Here is a 17,567-nt window from a genome sequence, read left to right on the forward strand (position 1 = left end):
ACCAGGCATCTTTCAGCAATATTTCAACCTCCAGATTCCTAGTTTCCAGAAAACTCATTTCCCATCAACAATCAACTTTTGAAAGAAAGTATCTCTTTTCATTTTCTCAATTGCCTGTAGTTTTCACAGTTTCAGTATAGGTTCCTATTCCCTTAATCATTTTAAAAAGTCCTGAGGCAGCATACAATATTATTATATTAGAATCTAGTTGTTATTGAACATTTATGAATGTGCCAGGCACTGGGCTAGGCGCCTTACATGATTGCTTATTTGATCCCCACAACAGCCCTGTGAAGGAAGAATTATTATTCTGATCTGTTACTATCCTCTGTAAGTGTTAGAGACTAAGAACTCAAGATGTAGATCTCTGAGCCCAAAGCTCAAACTTAGGGAGGCATGAGGAAAGACTGGGGTGCCTGCAACATGTGCAGAAGCAGCCCAGAGCCTTCGTGCCAAGTGTGAACCACACTTCAGGACCTGGAACCTGCAGGGTGTGGAAGTTGACAGTTCTGTCACCTGAGCACTTTGGTGGCTTGTGTTAGTAATGGGTAAAGTCAGTGGGTGGTATGTTACTTTCCTATTACTCCTGTAATACACTGCTTCAACCTTGATGACTCACCACAGATTTGTTCTCTGACAGTTCTGGGAGTCAGAAGTCCTAAAATTGAGGTGTCAGCAGGGCCATGTTCCTCTGGAGGCTCTAGGGGAGAATCCTCGTCTCCTTTTCTGGCTCCTAGAGGCCCCCTGCATTCCTCGGCTCGTGGTTCCTACCTCGCAACTCTCTGACCTCTGCCTCATTGTCCGCTCTTCTTCTCTGACCCTGACCCTCCTGCCTGCCTCGGGTGGACCTCTGTGATTATATTGGGCCCACTCAGATAATCCAGGGTAATCACGCCAACTCAAGATCCTTAATTTAATTACATTTGCAAAGTTCTTTCTGCCATGTAATGTGACATATTCACAGGTTCTGGGCATTAGCACGTGGATCTCTTTGGGGCCTCTGTTCAGCCCACCACAGGTGGAAACCATTGTGGGAACTGTATGAGTGCAGGAAAGCCCAGCAGAGATTAGGAGGCCACCTGTGGTACCCACTGCCTCTCGTTGTCACACACGCACCACAGCCTGCTTAGGCAAGAGCTAAACCACTGGGGTCCCCGCAGCCAAACGTGGTGAGTGAGTTTTTCCCACCCTCCTGTTTGTTCCCCACAGAGCACAAACGCAGAGAAGCGCAGAAGAGAGAGAAGGAGCGTCTCCAAAGCATGGATGAGGAAGAATATGATGCCTTGACAGAGGAGGAGAAAATAACCTTCAACCGAGAGGTTCAACAAGCCCTGCGGGAGAGGAAGAGGAGGTCAGTGTCCGGGGCTGGTCAGAAGGGAAGCACTGCCACTGGGAGCAGTTTCCATCAGGCACACGGCCCATCCTGGAGACTAGGGTCACCGGGGCCAGGGAGGAGGCAGCAATGGCCGCAGGAGACCTGGGAGGATGACTTGCTGAGAGCAGAAACAGGTATCTTGCACAACCAGGGTGCTGGTTGCTGCAGCCTTCCCACGTCTCCATTCTCCTGTCCTTCCTTCTTTCTGGGGGACCTGTGGGACCCAGGGCTAGAGGCTGTAGTGTAAAAAGAGGAGGGGCTTCTGGCCCCTAATCTCCTGCTGGCTTCCCTGAGAGCTGCGGCTCATCAGCCTCTGTGCTCAGGTGTCCAGAGATGGTGACCCAGGGGGCCACTCTTGTGACGTGGGCATGGTGGTTGCCCTCCATAACTTAGCCATTTCTCCTCCTTTCCTGGCCAGCATCCTGGCCTTTGGTGGTGCCGTCCATCCCGAGGTCTGACTGCCACTCCCACTTGCTCCTTAGCCTGGGCAGTTCAGCAGAGACCCTGGGCAGGCTCCCAGGCCAGTGCTCTCAGCCACCTTCTGTGCCCATCCCTGGGGACCACACGGGACTGACTGAATCCCCTCCATACCACCCACGAGACATGGTCCATGATTTCACGCTGTCTCCAATACAGGTGGGCAGTGTCCTGTCCTCAGATCTTCAGACATGCCAAGGGAGGGAGGAGGGTCTACTGCCTACCCCTCCCTAAGATTCCAAACACTGGTGGTGGGGGGCAAGATGCTACCTATAATTTAATCCCCTTTTCTCCTCTCCCCCTACCTCCAGACTCCTCCCGCTGGCCCCCAAAGAGCTTTTATGTACTCTACAGTATCAGTATATATATATATATACCCACATCTCATGCATGGTCTACTGTAAACATGCCTGGGCCTCAGGAATCCCAGCTTTGGGATTCCAAAAAAATCGCTTTTTTTTTTCTCATTCAGGTCATTTACTTTCAGGCATTCTTCTCACAGTGGACTTAGAAAATCCAAATCTGATTCTTAGAGCTCAGCAGTGACTTGTTTGTAACGCGCACACACACGAAGTGATGAAGTAATGATGAGTCAACTTCAATGAGCAGAGAGCCACAGCAGCCAGGAACAATCAGGGATTCCCAGAGATAAAAATAAATGGATTCCGTATCTTCAGAAATGCCATCCCCTCCACTCTTTGTTTATACATGGTGCCCAGGCTTGGAGCCCTCTCTGCCATTAGCAGCAGGGCAGACACGGCTGAATCCATAGCTGGAAAGGAAAGAAAGGGAGAGAAGGAGAGGAACGTGGCCTCCAGCTCTAGCACCATGGCTCCAAGTGGGCCACAGTGGGGACCGCTGTGAAAAACATCATTTCTTCTTGTCTACACCTCAGACATGAGTGTAGAAAGCTGGGCCTCATCTGTACTGATATCAGAACAATCTTTGAAAGTTGGTTTTTAAGGGTGATAACATCCAGCTTGTTTACAGCCCTTGCCTCACTCTCCTGTGAAACGAGATTGAAATAGAATTAGAGATCAGTTGAGAATTCTTCTTAGTTGAGCTTCAGTTATCAGTTTTACTAAATGACTATTCAAAGGTAGATGTGAGCCATCCTTTCCTCCTTTCTTCCTTCTTTTCTTCTCTTCCCTTCCATCTTCCTTCCTTCCTATAATATCCAGCTTTCTTTTGTTCTTTCCTGGTTTTTGTGCTGAAGAAAGCTCCGCGCCACGTTCCCCCACCAGGTGATTGCAGCAGGGGAGGGGCTCGGGCAGGCCCCTCTGAACTCTTTTCTTCTCTGCCTGACTTAATGAAGGGAGCTAGAGAGACTGGCAAAGGAGATGCAGGAAAAGAAGCTACAGCAGGAACTTGAGCGACAGAAGGAAGAAGATGAGCTAAAACGGAAGAATAAAAAGCCAAAGCAGGGACCCGTAAAGGAGGAGCCATCCACGAAGAAATCTCAGATACCAAGCCGGCAGGTAGCAACCCTCCCTGGCCCCTCAGCGGCAGGCAGGTGCAGAGTGGCCCACCACCACAGCTAGCATATCAGCCCAGCACTTCTCCCCTCCAGAAAGCTGGCCTAGGACTGTGTAGACTCTGTGGTGGAGCAAAAGGCAGGAGGAGAGGGATCAGCATTTTCTGAGCACTGACTGTGTGTCCCGTGCTTTCTTGTGCTTCCCATAATCCTGTCCTGTTACATCCTGTCCTTCCTCAGAGGTTCAGAGATGTGAACCCCATCCAGAATTTAACAGGACGAGCTGTAACAGTTGTGTGTGTGCACAAATCTGGCTCCTTCTGCTGTCTCCTGCAGCCCCCTGGATGGTTTTAAATAGACTGGTGGTGAAGAGCTGTTTGCAGTGAGCCACCAAGTCAGTGTGTTCAACCAGGAGCTGATCCTTGACCGCAGTCAAGGGAGATGCTCCAGCATAAGCTACCCTTGTGAGTATCAGTCTGCCTGTCACGTCTCTGCCCACTGTGATACACGGTACCCAGGCTTGGTGCAGACTGGCCAGAGCAACGTCCAGGGTGGCGCTAGTGGCTGAGGGTTGTGCTAGCTGGGGTGCACAGTGGCCACTCCAGCCCCGAGAGTTCTGAGGGTAAAACTAAAGCTAGACTCCCAGACGAGGTGCAGACTGGTCCCAGGAGGCAGATGGAAGAGCAGAGGAATCAGTGTCCAGGAGTCCGCATCAGGTAGAGCTCAGGAAGGAGCATGTCTGAGCACTTAAAACTTAGGCACCAAAACAAGGATAAGAAACAGGCTCCTGCAAGTTTCCAAATGCAAGTCCTCCCCTCAGTAGGCGCTTCTTCCACACTCAGTCCACTTCCACTTGGAACAGGATATCTAGGCAGAACTCTGTAGATGGGAACATACAGCAGGCACCCCGCCCTCCCCTCACCCACACAAATAAGGCGATCCACCCACTCCAGGAGACAGCGTTGCCAGTACTGTTGTGTCAGCTCTCTCCAGGCTGTAGAGACGGACATTTAGCGGGGAGCTGATGCAGTGCAGAGAGGGGATAACCAGCCTGGGCCTCTCATGCCTCCACACCTGAGCTTAGGCAAGAGAAGAATGTCACTGGGCTGAACTGGACTGTATGTCATCAAAGAAGAACCCCCAGACCTGTGAAGCCTCCTGGAGGGTTTCATCAGGAGGGGAGACAATCAGAACCCACAAAGCAGTAAGAAAAAGAATAAGGTTGGTTTCTCTCTGCAAGGTTCATTAGCTAAAATACAGGTTTGTTTAAGAGGCTGGAGTGTAGCCAGATTCTGAAACCCTGTCTGTCCCCAGCAGCACTGATTAATCTGTATACATAATCTGTATAATTTTAATAACTTGGCACTATGAGACCTTTTACTCTGTGACAGACACTGTTATAAACTTTTTACATGTACTCACACATTTAACTTTCAGTGGTCCTCTGGGGTAGTTATTAATATTACTGTCAACACAATACAGGTGGGCCAAAGATGTGGCTTGCTCACCCATGGTCACACAGATAACAATTGTGAGACCAGGTTTGGACCACTAGACTCAGTGGCCTCTCCAGAGGAAAGGCTCGTCTTGAGCATCTTTTCCTGTTGATCCTTCAGAGCAGCAGCTGTCAGCCAGGAGTGAACATTACAGCTGCTATGCATAATGCCCGGCCCCAGCCAGCTCCAAGACAAGGCAGGACCACAGAGTGAATCTTCTGAGAAAGGCCCCCACACAATCCATAGGCACAGCCCTGGCGTGTATATGAGGGGCTGGAATCCTATGAGGCCATCTTACAAAGCACAGTGCCCTCTTTCTCCTTCTTTTGCAATTTGCTCTCCCCGAAAGAACTGTTTTAAGAATGTTTTATGTGTTTTTGCCTTCTAGATTCTTACTTTTTCCAAACTAGAGGTGAAGATTGATGCAGTAGAAAGAAAAGTGTCCGTCAGAGAGCAGGTAGCTGTGGAGAAGGAAGAATGGATAAGAGGAGGAGGAACCTCTTGTCAGATATCAACACGCTTTGGTTTCCTCTTGTCCAGGAGCAAGAAGACAGTGAGGGGGACCTTCCGAAGGACACTGACAAGAACGTGGCCCAGAAGTTTAAGACCTTCGAGCTGACCCTGAAGGACATCCAGAACATCCTCACGTACTGGGACCGGAAGCAAGGAGTTCTGCTGCATCACATCGGTGCTGAGGACATGAGCCATGAGGATGGGGCCGACCAGCGCCAGGTTCCCTCGGGTGGACGCCGAGGCCGCAAGGACCGGGAGCGGGAGCGCGCGGAGAAGGAGCGAGCCGAGAGGGAGCGCCTGGAGCGGGAGAGGGCCGAGAGGGAGCGGCTGGAGAAGCTCCGCGCCCAGGAGGAGCGCAGCGACGGAGGCGAGGGCGAGGAGGAGGACCACGAAGGGAAGAAGGATCTGGGTGTGCCGTTCATAAACATCCAGACGCCTGACTCCGAAGGCTCGAGCTGGAAGCAGGCTCTGGAAAATGAGAGGCTTCCTAAAGGGGAACAGGTACAGACTTTCCTCCAAGACAGAGATGTAACGGTCAGGTAGCCAGGCAGACGTACAGAGCTAGTCCTTGTAAATGTGCTTTTAACACAAAATCCAGATCCCCTTAATTCCATTCATCTCTGATATCCCTTTGTATATAAAACAAAAATGGCTAAAAGGACCTTTTTCTATGTGATGAAGTATCCATAGGAAGTTCCACAGATCTAAACTATTCCATCTAACCTTATAAAAAGCCACTCATAAAGTTAATTTTAGTATTGACAATACTGTGTTATGGGTTGGCAAGGCAGGTACACTTCGGGGGTTATGCAAATGGCTCAACTATTCTAAAATTTCTTTCCCATAAGCTTCCCACCATGACAGAAATTATACGACCAGATGGCTTCTTGTTCCTAGAAACAAAAGCATCATATTCAGAAACCCCTTTGGCAGTGATTTGGAGGGAATGGTTATTATAACCTTTCATCCCATGACAAACTTTATCGGTGAAACACCAAAAAACAAATATTTGCGGCTACAGGTCATATAGTCTGTGTCCCGAACACCCACCCCCAATAATGGATATGACTGGAGATGACTCTGTTCAGATACAGCTTGATTCACAAAAGCAGGCGGCAAGCCAGATTTGAACAGGGGGGCCTCAGTCTACCCACTGGTTTAGTTTAGTATTTATCAGAAACTAGACGCAACCTTCCAGTACTTTGGCCACCTCATGCGAAGAGCTGACTCATTGGAAAAGACTCTGATGCTGGGAGGGATTGGGGGCAGGAGGAGAAGGGGACGACAGAGGAGGAGATGGCTGGATGGCATCACTGACTCGATGGATGTGAGTTTGAGTGAACTCCGGGAGTTGGTGATGGACAGGGAGGCCTGGCATGCTGCAATTCATGGGGTCGGCCACAACTGAGCGACTGAACTGAACTGAACTGAGATGCAACCTTAGAAGTAGAGAGCAGAGCCTGAGAGGAACCACGAGTTAGACTTGTTTAAAGAACTTCCTGCCTCTATTAATTTAATAGGGGATGCAAATTATTCATCCCTTTCCTCACAGATATTCTGAATCCTGGGAGTTAACTCTAGCTACATGTTAGTCAGGAAGTGTCTTCAACTTTCTGACCAAGAGAATTAGCAACACAGGATTACATGAAGATAGTTACTTCCTCGAACTAATAGCCTGTTTGGTCCACTCAGGTGGCCTCATGGTTGTGATGACAACAATTAATCAAGGGATAGCATCCTTTTTCTGAGGGTTTTACAAGCTGAGGAGAAAATTGCTACCAGATTTTGAAGCCATCTGCTCTGGATGGCTCTCATTCATTATATATCAGAGTAGAATGGGGAATGCTACAGGAATAAGTTGACTCTCTCAAGTTTCTTTTTTGACTTCTCTCTCCATTCCCATCTTTCACCCCATTCCCAGAACTTTGATGCACTTTTTTTTTTCTTTGCTATATATGACCTGCTCTAGCCCTAACTCTCTTTTATCTTTGAAAAGAAAGAACACTTAAAGGTAGAAGAAATGTTAACAGGGGATCTGAAAATAAATGAAACAGCTCTATACTATAGACATCAGAATATTAAGAGATGGTCTCTTTAAACAGAGGTTTGAGTCCCAGCTGTGTGCTAGGCCATGTGCTATATCACCCTAGTTCCAGTCCTAATGAACTTTACAGTCCAGTTGCAGAGATAGACCACCAAGCAATCATAATAAAGTGACAAAGGTTATGATAAGAGAGGGAGCCTGAAGCCCATAGCAAGAGCCCCAGCTGAGTCTGGAGGTGTGAGGTCTGGAAAGACCTACAGAGCTGTGTCAGAGGCCCATTATACACCATCCCTGACACATGCCTATATCAGGGCGTCTCCTGAGAAAGTTGAGAGAAAGGAGGGAGGGTCTCACCATCCTGTGCTCTTTCAGGGAGGCTGTTAGGGGTAGCCTGCCCTCTACACCAGAAATTCATCTTGATATTTTTCTTTAGATCCTAGACATCTTGGGCCTGGGTTCCTCTGGACCACCTATCCCACCACCTGCTTTATACTCAATCATCTCCTACCCTGTGAAGCGACAGCCTTTGGCCATGACAGAAATCCTGAAGCATTTCGTGTTTATAACTCCACCCTCTGAAGACTTCTCCCTGATAGAGGAGAAAAGAGAAGTGGAAGCAGAAACAGAGATTTCAACCACCCCAGGCTCCTCAAAGGTAAATGGAGAAACTTATCCTCCTGACCTTGGCAAGACTTCACATGGGCCTTCCATGTGGCCAAAAATTGAGCCCGGGGTTGATGTCAAGCTCACTGGGGTGTTTGCCTCCACTCACTTGGGATTCCACCTGAGCCTCCCTAAGCTGCACCTTCCCTGGGTCTGACTCTTCCTATGCCCCCAAGAAGAGACTAAAAATGATACTTGTTGATTTGCTCTGAAGTCCATTTACAAAAAAAAAAAAAGTGTGAAACAAGCTCTTTTAAAAAGGTAGCAGAATGTATTGTGAAGCTAAGGTAATTCACACAGTGCAGAAGAATACAAGAGTCAACAGACACAAGGAAACACACATCATTAGAGAAAGAAAAGACTATTAAGAAATTATATGGGGAAGATTGGATATTTTGGATAAAGTTGCTTTTTATCTTCTTGCCTGATACAGTGCAGTAAAAGTAATTCCACCTAGATTAAAAGGATAAGTGATCAAAATGAAATCATGTAAAAGTATAAAATTGATTTTTACATATACAGTTAATGGAATAAATAAAAAAAGAAAAATAGATTTGACTAGTAATATGAAGAATGCATGGATATTAAAAATTACAGAGGGGCTTTCTGTTCCCAGAGGAGTAGTTCAGTTCAGTCGCTTAGTCATGTCCATCTCTTTGTGACCACATGGACTGCAGCACGCCAGGCTTCCCTGTCCATCACCAACTCCCAGAGCCTACTCAAACTCATGTCCGTAGCATTGGTGATGCCATCTGACCATCTCACCCTCTGTCGTCCCCTTCTCTTCCTGCCTTCAATCTTTCCCAGCACCAGGATCTTTTCCAATGAGTTGGTTCTTCACATAAGGTGGTCAAAGAGGAGTATGGGGACCAAAATTTGAATTGCCTCCTAGCTTTCTTCCTATAAACCATGCATGTTAGCAAAAAACAAAATCAGCAGCAAATAAAGTTATCTATAGGCCCTGCTTACACCTCAATTAGGTAACAGAGAGCCCCAAACTTAAGTTTGGTAAGTAAATAGACAATCAACATCAGGTCTCAGCACTGGTGAGCAGGCCTTACTTGGGCAGAGTCCAATGAAAAGGTAAAAAAGAAAATATTGCCACCATCAGAGGTGACTATTACACCAACCTCTTTTCTGAAAATTGAACTTTAAGGGGAAAGAGTTTAGCTTTCTTTAACTTACAGTTTTAGAAGGAACTCAGGCTCATCTCCAGTACATGAAGGAAAGCTCTTCTTTCTAGGAGAATGACAGCTGAAATTATAGAAAGAATGGTAGAATTAGAAAGGCACTGTTCTGATATCCCCAATGACGTAGGAGTCCTTGATTAAGGAGTGCCAGGGGATTCCTGGAGTGCTGGTTTTCTGGAGAACAAGACACTCACTCTGAGCCAGAGCGTCGTCCCATGGGTGGCTGGCTGGCTGCAGAGAGGGAAGTCCGCTTTGCCATGGCCAAGATCTGCGAGCATCACTGCAGCCACACAGATACCCTTTGCGTCTGTAATCGTGAGTCAACCTGACATCATTTGTCCCCCAGTGTGACAGAGTATGATGCGCACAGCATCCTCTCTGAATCTAATCAAGTTTTTAAATCTTTTTTTCAACTTACATGAAATACAGGAAATAAGTAAGTTTTAAGGGACACTCTGAGAACAGTCAAAAGATTTGCAGACTATGGAATATTCTGTCATGATACAGATTTGGTCTATGAAAAAAAATCAGTGTGATTGGGAGGGAATGAGAAATATAGATTAAAAAAAAATACTACAGAAGCACAACAACAAAATGCAGTATGGGAACACACTCCAGACCAGCTTCCAGCTTTCTCTGGAGCTTTGGCCTCCCTTCAGGGAATTGGGTACCAGGGAAAGCTCTAGACTCGTCTCCACACTTCTATCCTACAGTAGTGTCATAGTCTGGGCCCTGCCATTCTCAGCAGTCGCCAGCATCTTGAACCTGGTGAGGTCACCCCAGACTGCAGGCAGAAAGGTCACTCCAAACCGCAGGCAGTGTCATGGGCATTCCTGTCTCCTGCTTCTGTGGTCGTAGGATGAATGTTTAAGACCCTGTACTCATTTTCAATTTAAGACCCAGGAGGAGCAAATCACCTCATCTAAAGGGAGCAAACAGAAAACGAAAGAAAAAGAGAAAGAAAAAACGGATCAGCCGCGTGAGACTCAGAAGGAGAAACGTCGAATGGCCTTCAACAGGAAGGGCCTTTCTGCAGGAACTTCCGGAACCATTGCTCCGCTGTCAGACGTAGAGCAGAACAACTTATCTGGGCAGCATTCCCAGGAGAAATTCACCAGGTGGGCCTCGGAGCCACCCAGGGAGGGGAAGGCCGAAGCTCCAAATGAGGGTGTGGCTGTCACAGCCTCAGATGGGAACCAGGTTGTCCTGACTGTTAAGGACCTCCATGGCGGTCAAGGATCGCCATGCCTAACTGCAGCAGGACCGGACTTCTCCCAGGCAACAGTCCTGTCTTCTCTTGGCCCAAAGGAAGCATCCTCACAGTAAAAGCATGTGTGGTCATTTTCAGGCTGAATCATTTCCGGTGGATCGTGCCTGCCAACGGTGAGGTGACATTGCGCCTACACTTCTGTTCCAACGATCTTGGGATTTTTGACCAAACATTTAACTTTGAGATCCTTGGAACTCACCGCCAGTACCAGCTTTACTGCCGAGGTGTCTGCACTTACCCATACATTTGCCAAGACCCAAAGTAAGTGTATTTTGTTCTTAAAGAAAAGATTGGCAGATACATTTTTGTTTTCCCCCATGGGACTTTGAACAAAATGTGTCTTAATAGAAATGTGGAACCAGGGCAGCATCCCAGGCCCTCTTATACTGGGCTCCAGAGCCACGGACACTGAATCACAGAAATGACACGGTACCATGTGGCTAAAATAGAATGCTAGCAGATGTGAAGGGCAAGGGGATATCTTCCTGTGTGAAGTTAGTTTGTTTATTTAACTATTAAGCATATATAAACAGATTTTATATTTGCTGTAGGACTTTTATCCTATAACCTCAGTATATGTGGGTATCTCCACAGGCAGATTTTTTTCCTGAGTACCAAACACTGGGCCCCTTATGCACCACAAAAAGGCCCCTGGCTTGAGCAAGCCAGGGGACTTTTTATAGCTTGTACACCTAGAGGAGTTTTTTTTTTTTTTTTTTTTTGCAATTCTCACCAAGGGGCCACTTCAGACAGGGAACTCAGAAGCTGGTTAAGATCCACCCGAACTAGATTTCCTTAGGGTTTCTCAGGACTTTCTCTAGCTAGGCACACTAGAACAGGAAGTCCAGCTCAGTTTCATCATCAGCCCCATTATGAAAGACACTACTGGGAATATTTTTTTCTCAGATTCAAACTGTACTGTCTTCCCTCAGGGTTGGTTCCATAAATGTCCTCAAATTAAGAGTCGTTCCAGAAATGTCCTCAAATTAAGAGTTGTTCCGTCTCCAGACTCCTGGACCCTTTGCTGAACAGAGAATGTTGGGTTCCTGTATACATCATGTGGAGGCATTCAGACACTTCTCCTCTCCTCTTCCTCCTCTGTGTTCAGGGTGGTATTCCCTCAGCGGAAGATGGAAATGAAGGCAAATGAGGTCATCTTTAAGAAGTATATTGTGAGCACAGAGAGGTTTCATTTCGGACCACTGCTTTGTGGGAAATCAAGAGATAAGTAAGTGTTCCATTATTTCAAAGCAGATTTCAGACCCCTGGGTTGGATGCATGAGGAGTACAAGCCAGGGTGCCTGTGTATTAATAGTAGATCCAGCTCTTAATGACATTGCCTCAGGCAGCCCTGCTCCACAGATCAGGAGAAGTGTGTTCTTGTGCCACAAGTTTCTGCTAAGCTCTCAAGTGATTGAGGACACTGTTTTCCCAGATGGGGTGGCCTAGAGGAAGACCCAGTTTGGGTAGGGGAAGGGTAGAATGTAGAGTTTACTTGGGTGTGTGTTCAGTTTGAGATGCTCGAGAGATACAGCTAGAAGCCACAGAAAGCAAGGCATAGTCTATGTGGTTTTGGTTCTCAGAGGAGAGTCTGTTTCAAGACAAAAAAATGCCATGGGTCTGATGAGATCACCTAAATGAGAGTGCACAGTAAGGCGAGAAGGACCATGGATGAAGCCCTAAAGAATTCTACCACTCACAAGAGATAAGAGGGCAGGGGCTACTGGTGGAAACTGGGGGAGCATGGTGTCCTGGAGCCACGAGAAGAGGGCGTGGCCATCCATGTTGATTGTGGCAGGGAGGGTGGAAAGGTAATGACATCAGCGTCCATGGGGCTTAACAAATGGAAGGCATAGGACCCTCTCAGGGCTTTCTGAGGATGAAACCCAAGTACAGTGAGTTGAGGAGTGGGAGGTGAGAGAATAGAGACAGAGTGTGAAGGTGGTTCTTTGGAAAAGCTTGACTGTAAAGGGAGATGGAGGCAGCTGAGGACAGGAGGGAGACCTGGAGTGCGGGGAAGGCTGTTCGTTCACTGTTGTTCTTATGATGTTTAGATGTCAAGGGGGAAGTAGGGAGGAAGAAGCTAGAGTTTCCAGAGAAAGTCAGGGCGGTGAGTGGTGCAGCTCCCTGAAACAACACGAGAGGTGGAGATGCTGGCTTTGCCAGGAAGAGGGACCGTCATCACATCGGAGGAAGGTGATATGGCCGCAGGTGCAGGCAGGGTCACAGGTTTGGCTGGAATGGTGAGGAGGTTCCCACGCAACCATTTTCTCCATAGTGAATGATGTGAGGTCATCCCTAACAGTGAGGCAAGTGGAAGGAAGTTTAAAATGTTGGGAAAGTGGAGTAGGTATTAATAGGTTTTGTGCAAAGTAGGAGAGGGAGAATGTTATAGAAATAGATTAAAATTAACTGGCAGAACTGGGGGTCCAGCTAAGGTTAATGGTCATAAATATTTAGTGATACAAGTTTTTTTTTTTAGTCATATATAAGTTGCTTATTATATAGGCAGGAAGGTGAGACCAAAAACAGAACCAGGATCTCAACCATGTCTTAATTCCATCTAGCATTTATTGTGATAAGTGGCAAGTGATTATTTCTATGCTTACTTGGTGAAATTAATGAGCCGTTAGTTCTCCATTCCCTTCATAATCTCCTGTTTATTTCCTAAGATATTGGACTAGAAAATGAAGTTGAAGAGAGTTACCTGCTGATGGAGAGGATCCTTAAGACCCAGTAGAAAGGCTTAGACAAGAGAAGGGGTGGGAGTCAGGTTGATGGATGTGATGTGCACCCATCAGCAGCCGGAGGTGGGATTCAGGGAAATGATGGCCGGTTCAGAGAGGCCTGTGTTCAGAGCAGCGTTGGAATTAAGTAGGGTATGAGGCCAGACAGCCGTGATCCAGAAGGGCAATTACAGTGGTCCCTAAATAAGTATCATTTATCTTTTAAGTCTTGCTGAGCCTCAACATCCTCATGTGCAGAACAGGAAAATAATAGCCCCTACTGCACAGTTTTGGAAAGACCGAACTAGAGAGTACACATGTAACTTTTAGCAAAGTGCTTGGTGGTGATAATTAACAGTGAGATATGAAGGCCACCACCTCTCTGGCAGTTACACAGAGAAAGCTCTGTCTCTCGGATTTAATCCCTGCCATGCCTTCTCCTTCCTCCCTTCATTGCAGACTGTCCAGACTGTCCAGAGCTCTTCAGACTGTCTGTGGGCACAGTGGTGCCATGCTTTCCTGACCTGTGCTGTCACCTCCAGCGATGCGTGTGTCCGTTGATGTTCCCTGTGCCTTCTCTGGCTGCCTTTCTGTTTGGCACCTTTAACTGGGCAGTTTGCAGTGCTTACAGTGCTTCACTCAGCGGGTCTCTCCCTAAAGTACTAGGGAACAGAAACAGCCCTGAGCAGTGAGCAGTGTCAAATGTGTCTGTGTCAAAACAGTAGCATCCTGTGCGAGTATAGGAAAAGGTGGTAAATGAGGTCTTCTCTAAGATATGAAATAACAGGCCACTCAAATGATCATCTCTCTTGGAAGCATAAGCACTGGGAAGGATAGAGCTGCAGAATTCTTAGTTAGAAATCTTTGCCATAGTAACAACTGCCATTTATTGGGCATTTGTTATCTGCAGCTGTCCTCAGAGCATTAGGTGCTCCATCTTGATATCTAGAGTATCAAATATACTCTTGATATTTCATTTGATACTTGAAATCCTAAGAATTTTTATCATCCCATCTTAAAGATGAGACCAAGGTTTGGGATGAGTTTGAGGGGGGAGCAGTCAGGTCACAGCTGCAAGTCTTCACCATAAGGTTTGTGTTCGTAGCCTCCACTGCCTCTGTTTAGCCACTTGATCCTTTGAAATCGCCTTGCACCTCACAGTCTGCTTTTCCACCTGAATTCTCAGCCAGTCCTCACAGCCACATCCCTAATTTCTGTTCACTTTCAGGTACAAGTCCTCCTTGTTCCCAGGCAACATGGAGACACTGACAATCCTGAACAGCTCCCCAATGGTCGTGGAGGTGTACTTCTGTTTTCAGAATGACATCAAAGCAAACACCTACTTTCTGGAGCCCATCAACATGATTCTGAAACCCAATGAGAAGCAGGTACAGTCACGTGGAAACAAGTCTACCAGGGCAAGGCTTTCCTTTGAAGTTTGAGGCCTTGGCATCCTGGATATAAATGTTCTTTGTTTTGACTCTCGCATTAGATGCTAAATGTATGGGCCTACCCTACTGCAGTCGGTGTCTTTGAAGACAGCATTGTCTGCTGCATCAAGGAGAACCCTGAGCCAGCTGTCTTCAAGTTAAGCTGCCAGGGTGTCCGCCCAGAATTGGAGCTGGATCCCAGACAATTGCATTTTGACCGGCTCTTGCTGCACAGGTCAGAGTTCTAGATAATTCCAGGACTGGAATGAAATTAAAGAACATTTAGTTCTAAAGCGACCGACTCATCCTGATCTGCTTGGGACCTGCCTGGTTTTAGTGTTGAAAGTCCTCCATTCCAGGAGACTTCTGGTCCTGTGCAAATCGGGATGGGTGATAACCCTCTGAGTTCACAGGTTGTCAGCTTGGGTTCAGTGAATGGACTGCAGGCTGTTTAAGGACTTCTCTAAGATCAACTGCCAAAGTGTGTGCATATTTGTGTTTTTTTCAGAAGGGCTAGCTTTTTTCAGATTTTCAGTCCATTACTCTAAAAGGTTAAGAATCTTGGCTCTAGAAATTTAGAGGACAAGCAGAAAACACTAGACCAGACCTAGAACTTACACAATCATTCATGGAAATTATATTATTCTAAATAGGGAATGTTTATTTCTGAGGCAGCTGGGTGAGTATATTGATTCATGTATCCTGCATTCCCTGATCATCACAGGTAAGCCCCGTTCCCTGCAATAAATAGTAATAAACTGGTATGAATTGAAATAACCAGAAGTGTTTTTTCTGACTTGCCATAATAAGTCAGAATTGTTTGAAATTGACAGAATTTCCTTTGGTCTCTGCAGAAAAGACTCTAAGGCAGTTCTTCTCCGCAACATCACACTCCTGCCCCTGGCCTGGAGGATCACCAGCCTGGAGCACCTGGGCGAAGACTTCACCGTGTCCACCATGCAGGGGATCATAGCCGCCAAGTCTGAGTATAGCCTTCAGGTGCAGTTCCAGCCCTCCAAACCTGTCAATGTCAAGAAGGCAATCCGGTTGGAGGTGAGGTTTCATATGTCTTCAGACCTGGTCACCAAGATGTGTACACATTGGGTTCACTGACACCCACACTAGCAACTCACTGACACACCAAGGCAATTCTCCATGTTACATGCTCCCGTCTAATCTATGTTTGACAACCCACAACGCCCTGCTCTGCTTCTCTTCCCAGGTTATATTCCTTCAACATCCACATGAGGAAATGCCTTGCTTTTTGGTCACTCTGAAAAGCACTCTGGTGAACGTTATTTGATTTCTGTACCTCTTAAATTGTCCTTATTTTCCCCAATTACAAAACTTAATCCCCCTCTCCTTCCCCTGCCATCCAGTAGAGTAGCAAAGGAAATAGGATGCTCTGGGTACTTGGTCTCTGTCAATAGAGAAGAACTATATAAATTCTGGATCTGACAACCCAAGTTCTTTGTCTTACCTTCCCCTCCTGCCGCCAGCCCTTCTTGTCCTCTCTGTCAGAGGCTGAGCATCACAAGAAAGAAGGTAAACTCAAGCAATCCAATTTGTTTCATGAAACGTTGGCAGAATGCTTGATGAAAGGAAAGATGGAAACTCTGAATTAAAACTTGAGTTTGGTGACAGCTACAGATTTCCCCCCTGGCCCCTTAATAAGACACCAGCCGTGGGGAGCTGGCCACTTAGCTTTCCAGCTTGGGGCTTCAGCAGAGAGGCAGGTGGTCTCCAGGCAGATACAAGGAGCCACACCCACTGCCCAGTGGCTCTTCCCCTTGAAACACAGACCCTTTACTGCCCCGTCGTCAGTCTCAAGAGTCAACAATCAGATCCAGCTAAAGACTGACACCAGTTCAGATGTTCCTCAGGACAGTGAGGGAGGTGCCACCATCACGGATGACCACAGAGGGGACAGCAATCAGGAGAGGTACCGCCATCAGGGACAATAGAGGGGACAGAAGTCAGCTGGAGGCTAGGAGTCTTGCTTTTATTTATTTTTTCAACTTTTCCAGCTTTAATAGTAATGATGTTCTTTTTTTTTTTTAATCTGAAATTTCCAAAAGAGAGACATTAAGCTCTCATTTAATATGAAAAATCTGACCCTTTTATCATAGGTTGAATCAGAAATAAAGAACAAAGCAGTTCAGATTTATAAAATGAGTTAAAGCAATTTAGAATATAAAAGATTTTCATTTCAACTGTCAGAAAAAATGCTCTTCAGGTTTATCTGACTTAAAAGTTCAAAGAAGACTTTCCTACTGTGTACTCACAACCCAAACTTCAGTAAGGTAGTGCCAGTGATACAGATTATTGAAACCCAGGGAGTAGACAAGATGGAAAATGCAGTCCCTCTTCCTCAACCTTTTATTGATTGCCTGTACCAGCCCTCCCTCAAAGGATGTTACGAAGAACACTCAGCCTACACAAATGCTCAGTAAACAAAAACTAAATACATTGCAAAAACGTTTCTTACCATAGCCCCTTCTAAATGATCCCCTCCTGCAGGTTCTTTAGTCTCCGACTCCCAAGAACCCTGCGGGTCTTGCCCTCACTAAAGAATGTCTCTTACCCTGACAGGTTTTGGACGCAGACAACCTCGTTGGTGTCGTTCAGATTGAAAACATCCTGATCTTCGCCGAGTCCTATGACGTTGCCTTAGACATCACCTTCCCCAAAGGTCTGTTGACCCCGCCAAAGAAAGAGTGTTTAGAGGTCACATCTTTTAGGGCAGTGTGTTTCCTGTGTAGAGAAAGACCAGTGATTATTGGAGAGAAAGGTGGAATTGAGGAAAATAGCGGGCAAACTCAAGTGATGTTAGCAGTGTTACTACAAATATTAATCTCTCCAACTGGAGACAATAATGGGTGGTCAAAATTTGAAGAGTTCTTTTCTGA

General features: G+C 46.6%; 1 protein-coding gene across 1 annotated transcript in view; it reads left to right on the forward strand.

Annotated features, from left to right (window-relative positions):
• The window catches only part of HYDIN (HYDIN axonemal central pair apparatus protein), a 345,392-nt gene that overhangs the window by 272,543 nt on the left and 55,282 nt on the right, over nt 1–17,567 (forward strand). Inside the window, 12 exon segments of the mRNA XM_070770879.1 lie at nt 1,210–1,351; nt 3,168–3,330; nt 5,211–5,298; nt 5,301–5,836; nt 7,813–8,034; nt 10,130–10,350; nt 10,581–10,763; nt 11,611–11,730; nt 14,457–14,616; nt 14,721–14,893; nt 15,513–15,711; nt 17,251–17,350. Coding sequence (XP_070626980.1) covers nt 1,210–1,351; nt 3,168–3,330; nt 5,211–5,298; nt 5,301–5,836; nt 7,813–8,034; nt 10,130–10,350; nt 10,581–10,763; nt 11,611–11,730; nt 14,457–14,616; nt 14,721–14,893; nt 15,513–15,711; nt 17,251–17,350 — 2,307 coding nt within the window.

The sequence above is a fragment of the Bos indicus genome, chromosome 18, assembly GCF_029378745.1.
Source record: "Bos indicus isolate NIAB-ARS_2022 breed Sahiwal x Tharparkar chromosome 18, NIAB-ARS_B.indTharparkar_mat_pri_1.0, whole genome shotgun sequence".
Taxonomy (NCBI): domain Eukaryota; kingdom Metazoa; phylum Chordata; class Mammalia; order Artiodactyla; family Bovidae; genus Bos; species Bos indicus.